Genomic DNA, 5,566 nt, shown 5'->3' with positions numbered 1-5,566 from the left:
TGGTGCGGGTAGAGAGGCCCGTGCTGCGCATCCCCCACCTCGCCATCCACCTGCAGCGCGGCATGAACGAGAGCTTCGGGCCCAACACTGAGCACCACCTGTGAGCACCCCCGACCCCTCCCTGCCACTCCTAGCCGTCCTGAGCTTCTGCCACCCAGGCTGGGGTCTTGTGGGCAGGCCCCTGGCAACGCCCCCCAGGCTCCCATTGCCCCGGGGTGCTGGCAGGGGGTGGGGGAAGTGCCCAGGTGCCCACTGTGCCCCTCCGCAGGATCCCGATCCTGGCCACCACCGTGCAGGAGGAGCTGGAGAAGGAGACGCTGGAGGCCGGAGCACCCTGTGCTGCCAGCATCCAGGTGCGATGGGGCAGGGGGCTGTGCTGGGGGCACCGTGCGGGGCTCAGCGTGGAGCCCAGCGCCTATCCAGCGGGTTGTGCAGGGGGGCATCATCACGTCCGGCTGTTCTCCTGCCCCAGGAGCGCCACGGCCCCGTGCTGCTGTCCCTGCTCTGCTCCCAGCTGGGTGTGAAGCCGGAGCAGATCGTGGAGCTGGAGCTGTGCCTGGCAGACACGCAGCCCGGGGTGAGTGCGCGGCGCCGGAGGCAGAGCCAGGGGGGAGCGGGGCAGGTAGCGACTGCCTGGGGCAGGAGCCCTGGGCGATGAAGCTCCCAAGCGGGGACAGCACCTCTGCTTCCCCTGGGCACTGGCACCGGGAGCCAGAGACACGGGCAGAGGGAGCTGAGAGGCTCCGAGGGAGCTGGGAAGCAGGGAGGGGGCATGGTCGGGTCCCCCAGCAGCTGGGGGGCGAGGCTGGGCAGGGGGTGCAGCCTGGACCCCGCACTCCTGTGCCCGCTGTCGCTGCAGACTCTGGGCGGCGCCTTTGACGAGTTCATCTTGTCCCCGCGCCTGGACAATCTGCACAGCTGCTACTGCGCCCTGCAGGTGAGCGGGGCCGGGTGGGGCGTTGGGGGTCCCCCCCAGCCCCTCTCCCCGCACAGCCCTGGGCAGCTGCCTCATTGCGGCCCCAGGACCGGGGGTGGGTGGTCCCCGGGGACTCTGCTCTATGCTGGGCGGAGGGGTCTTGTTCTCAGCCCCGTGCCCTGCTCTGCCCCCAGGCCCTGATCGACTCGTGCACGGGGCCCGGTGCCCTGGCACAGGAGCCCAACGTGCGCATGGTCGCGCTCTACGACAATGAGGAGGTGAGGGGCTGCGCGTGGGGGTGGGGTCAGCACCCCTGGGGGCAGGGGGACACCGACCTGCACCCCCAGACATCCCCGGCTGGGTCCCGTGCGGCCAGGGGAGGGTGGCGCTGGGGGGACCAGTCTCAGCATCCCAGCGCCACCAGCCTGGCCCAGCCCCCGTGGACTCCTCCGGCCTAGCCCCTGCTCCGGGCAGGCCCAGTCCCTTCCCAACCCCACAGACCCAACCTGGTCCAACCCAGGCCCGACACCCCCAGCCCCAGGGACAGCAATGAGGCCCAGGGATACCAAGAGGTGGTGGGTGCTAGAGACGGCCCAGCCCGAAGCCTCCCCCCCGCCAGCCGGGTCAGGCTGAGCAGAAGGCAAATCCCTGCCTGCCCCCCAAGGCAAGAGCCTCTAGCCAGGACCCTGCGGCGCTGAGTCCTGGCAGGAGCCCTGGCACAGCTGGTCCCAGCTCCCAGCCTGGGCTGCAGCCAGCACCCAGCGTCCCTGGGAGGGGGCGAGAGGAAACTGGACCCATGGAGCAACAGCAGGGGAAATATTCCTCCCCGGTGTCATGTGGCAGCCAGCAAAGCCCGGCAGCTGGGAAACCCCCGACTCCTGCTCTGCCTCGCAGCTGGGGAGCCACGAGCCAAAAACACCACGCCCCCCACTTTTGTTCCTCCTTCCCGTGATCTTGCCTCCGCTTCTTTAATCTTCTTGTGTAACTAAGTTGGATACTCGGTGCAAACAGCGCAGCCCTGCCCTGGGCTACTGGAGTGGGGGGAGCCTAGCGCCGGGCTGCGGGGCAGGAGTGAGGAGCACCAGCAGGGCTGCGGGGCAGGAGTGAGGGGCAGCAGTGGGGCACGGGACTCTGGGTTGGGGTGAGGGGCACTGGCAGGACTGGCGAAGCCGGGGGCTGCAGGGGCTGGAGTAGCGGGAGGGGGGTGTCCTCCAAGGCCAGTGGTCCCGGCCTTCTGGCTGCGGGAGATGACCTGTTCTAGGGGGCCGGATCTGGCCCCTGGGAGCCGGGGGGCATCACTGCCTGGTGCTGGGCAGGTCCCTGGTGCCGCGTCCCGGCCGCCTGCCCCCACCCCACATGCATGGCAGGGGGCAGGGGTGATGCAGCCGGGGCCACACGGCTGGATGGGTTTCCCCCGCGCAGGTGGGGTCGGAGAGCGCGGCAGGCGCCGAGTCCCTGCTGACGGAGCTGGTGCTGCGGCGCGTGGCGGCCTCGCCCCAAAATCCCACAGCCTTCGAGGAGGCCGTGGCCAAGTCCTACATGATCAGCGCCGACATGGCCCACGCCGTGCACCCCAACTACATGTGAGCCGGGGCACGGGGCAGGGTGGGAGTGGCGCTGCTCGCTGGGCTCGGGCACCAGCTGACGCGTGGCTTCTCCTGCAGGGACAAGCACGAGGAGAACCACCGCCCGGCCTTCCACAAGGTGAGGGGGCCACGGCCTGGTGCCGCCCCTGCCCCCACCCTGGGAGCCCTCCCCTCTGTGCCACGGCCCTGATCGTGGCTGGGCCCCACCTAGTGCAGGGGCTGCCATGAGCCTCCTGCCACCCCCGCCCCTCCCCACGGCCTCGTGGCAAGAGGACGGGCTGAGCTGGCCCCGCGGGGCAGGTCTGGGGTCGGGCCTCATGGCATCCGTGCCCCCAGGGTCCCGTGATCAAGGTGAACAGCAACCAGCGCTACGCCTCCACTGCCGTGACTGAGGCCGTGATCCGGGAGGTGGCCAGCCGCGTGGACGTGCCCCTGCAGGTAGGCACCGGCACCGGCCCTGGCCCCTTCCCAGCACCCCTGCCTTGGGCCCAGGCACTGCCCTGGCCTCTGGGTCCCCCCGGGGGGCTCTTTGGGGCCCTGTCATGACTCCCCCGGCCCCCCAGGAGTTCATGGTGAGGAACGACGTGCCGTGCGGCACCACCATCGGGCCCATCCTGTCCTCGCGCCTGGGGCTGCGCGTGCTGGACCTGGGCTGCCCGCAGCTGGCCATGCACTCGGTGCGCGAGATGGCCTGCACCTCCGGTGTGCTGCAGAGCATCGCCCTCTTCAAGGTGAGCCCTCCCCATGCTGCACCTTGTTGACCTTGACCCCCGCCGGGCCCTGCTCACAGCCTAGCTACCCCGGGGGCGGCAGGGCTTGCCCCAAGTGGGTCCCATCCACCCCCCCAGCCTCTGCCCCCCCCAGCTGGTCCCTCCCTGGCAACTGGTATCCCGGAACGGTTGCCACAGCAACCTGGCAGCCTTGAGTCACTGATGGGTTGCCATGGCAACACCATCCCCGCACTGGCTGCCACGGCAACGCCTGCAGAGCCTGATGATGCTGGGCGCTGGCCGGCAGCGCCCCCGCCTGCTGCCACCCCCTGCCCTGATCTCCCCACTCTTCCTCCAGGGCTTCTTTGAGCTGTTCCCGGCCGTGAACCGCAGCCTGGTCATTGACTGAGGAGCCGGAGCCGGAGCGTTGCCATTAAAGGGTGTGACCCAGAGCCTGGCTTAGCGTCTGTGTACCAGGGGCAGGGAGCTCTGGGGCTGCCCTAGCCGGCATGGGCTGCGTTCACTCTGGAGCCTATTGACACAGCAGCCAGGCCAGGACAGGGCCACCTCTGCCCCTGATGCTGCGGGGACCCGGAAGGCGGGTGGTGCAGCAGCCCCGGGGCTCATGTATGCCCACAAGGTGGGGAGGAGACGCACCTCTGTGGCCCCACTCTGCTGCCCCGTGGCACCAGCTGGAACGGGAATGGCCATGCCAGGGTTTCACCCCTCCCATGGCACGTGTGTACCTTTGCATGCACATGCATGCACATACACGCATGGTTGCATGGATGCACACAAGCAGACATGCATGCACACACACCCCTTTAGAAGAGCAGGGCAGCAAGCAGGCCTGGGGCTGCGGAGGGGCTTCCCTAGGAGCAGAGCCTGAGGCCAGGCCTAGGAGGGACGCTGGAGGGGACAGGAGCAGGGTTTGCACCGCTCTGAATGGGGAAGAGAAAGTCCCCGGGGTTTATTCCTGCCTGTCTCTGCCCAGACAGAGCAGGGGTCCTGGCATGGGACGAGCAGACTGGCAGCTGCCAACCAAGCCCAGCCCACGCCCCGGCATGGGGCATTCAAGGGGGGACTCATGGCCCTGGATGTGGCAGAGCTGAGAGCGCAGCTGGATGCACCGGGGACCGGACACGTGCGGGGAGGAAAGGGGCACGGGGAGTGCTGGGGCAGGGAGCGAGGGGCACGGCCTCTGCACCAGCCCTGCCGGGACCCTCCGTGCTGGAGCAACAGGGGAAAGCCCTGCTCGGCCCCGGGCACTCGCCCGCCAGCTCCGCTCTGCCCCGGGGCACGGGCGCATCCATGGTGCAGGGGGACCACAGGCTGCTCCCAGGTGCTGGGCAACAGGTGTGCAACATGTGCTGTGTGACGCGCCTGGGCTGTGCAATGTGTGTGTGACATCCGTGCTGTGCACCGCGCGTGTGATGTACGCTGCCAGTGTGCGGGACTTGCATGCCCAGGAGCTGCAGGCCATGCTCCAGGGCCTGGGAGCAGAGGCTGGCTCAATGCAAACCCTGCCCCCAGGGAGGCCAGGGCCCCCAAGCCCCCCCGTGTTGCTCAGGGTTACACCCTGGCCCTGGGAAACCTAGGGGAGGGGAGAGCCCCGCCCAGGGGCTGCGCCCCAGCCCCATGGCCCCGGGCATGCCCAGGCCTCCCCTCGCCCAGGCTGGTACGTGGACCCCGCAGGCTGAAGCCCAAGGTGTCCCAGGTGTGGGGGGCTGCCTCCACCCCAGAAGCCACCCCCAGCGGGGAGGGGCCAGGTGCATGCTCCAGGAGGGCATGGCTAGCACCCCAACTCTGATTGGTTCTCCTGTAAGGGGCGTGGCCCTGCCCTGGGGAGCTGGCCTCTGATTGGTGTTGGTAGCAGCTGCGGTCCAGGGGGTTGGCATGAGCTAATCAGGCTACCCGGGACCTTGGGGGCGGGGGCATGCAAATGAAGTTATGCAAATATGGCATCCTTTTAATCGGGGACGGGTGCTAATGAAGGCAGAACGGACCACGTTGCTCCGGGTGCTAGGGCGTGGCCTGGGAGGGCGTGGTCCCAAAGGGGCTAGGCGGCGGGAGGGGCTTGCCCTCCATCTGGGCAGTGATTGGTCCAGCTTAGGGGGCGTGTACCAGCCCCAGGTGTGACCCCCAATGCGGGGGTGGGCGGGGCTAGTCGGAAGTGCCAGCAGCACTTCTCGGGGCGGGGGGGGGGGGGGGGCGCGCCCGGCCCCCCCCCCTGCCATTGGTTCGTCCTCGGGGGGGCGTGCCCCAGTGCCGGCTGGTGATTGGCTCCTCTACGGGGAGGGGGCGGGGCTCCACTAGGGACCTCCATCCCGCGGGGGGGGGGCGAGCCCTGCGGC

The 5,566-nt window shown here is 69.3% G+C and overlaps 2 protein-coding genes across 2 annotated transcripts in view; both read left to right on the top strand.

Annotated features, from left to right (window-relative positions):
- Positions 1-3,665, top strand: part of DNPEP (aspartyl aminopeptidase) — a 5,167-nt gene extending 1,502 nt beyond the window's left edge. Inside the window, exons 4-13 of the mRNA XM_014525547.2 lie at positions 1-100; positions 269-353; positions 473-577; positions 860-937; positions 1,111-1,194; positions 2,339-2,499; positions 2,581-2,620; positions 2,839-2,940; positions 3,066-3,233; positions 3,571-3,665. The exon at positions 1-100 is cut by the window's left edge and continues 19 nt beyond it. Coding sequence (XP_014381033.1) covers positions 1-100; positions 269-353; positions 473-577; positions 860-937; positions 1,111-1,194; positions 2,339-2,499; positions 2,581-2,620; positions 2,839-2,940; positions 3,066-3,233; positions 3,571-3,621 — 974 coding nt within the window. The 3' untranslated portion in view covers positions 3,622-3,665. The remainder of the gene's footprint in view (positions 101-268; positions 354-472; positions 578-859; positions 938-1,110; positions 1,195-2,338; positions 2,500-2,580; positions 2,621-2,838; positions 2,941-3,065; positions 3,234-3,570) is intronic.
- Positions 3,666-3,673: 8 nt separating this feature from the next.
- The window catches only part of PTPRN (protein tyrosine phosphatase, receptor type N), a 17,291-nt gene continuing 15,398 nt past the window's right edge, over positions 3,674-5,566 (top strand). Inside the window, exon 1 of the mRNA XM_025191520.1 lies at positions 3,674-3,852. The gene's annotated coding sequence lies outside the window, so the exon portion shown is untranslated. The remainder of the gene's footprint in view (positions 3,853-5,566) is intronic.

The sequence above is a fragment of the Alligator sinensis genome, unplaced genomic scaffold (assembly GCF_000455745.1).
Source record: "Alligator sinensis unplaced genomic scaffold, ASM45574v1 scaffold673_1, whole genome shotgun sequence".
In the NCBI taxonomy this organism is placed as follows: Eukaryota; Metazoa; Chordata; order Crocodylia; family Alligatoridae; genus Alligator; species Alligator sinensis.
The sequence above is the reverse complement of the archived record's forward strand: the minus strand, read 5'-3'. Positions and strand labels throughout refer to the sequence as shown.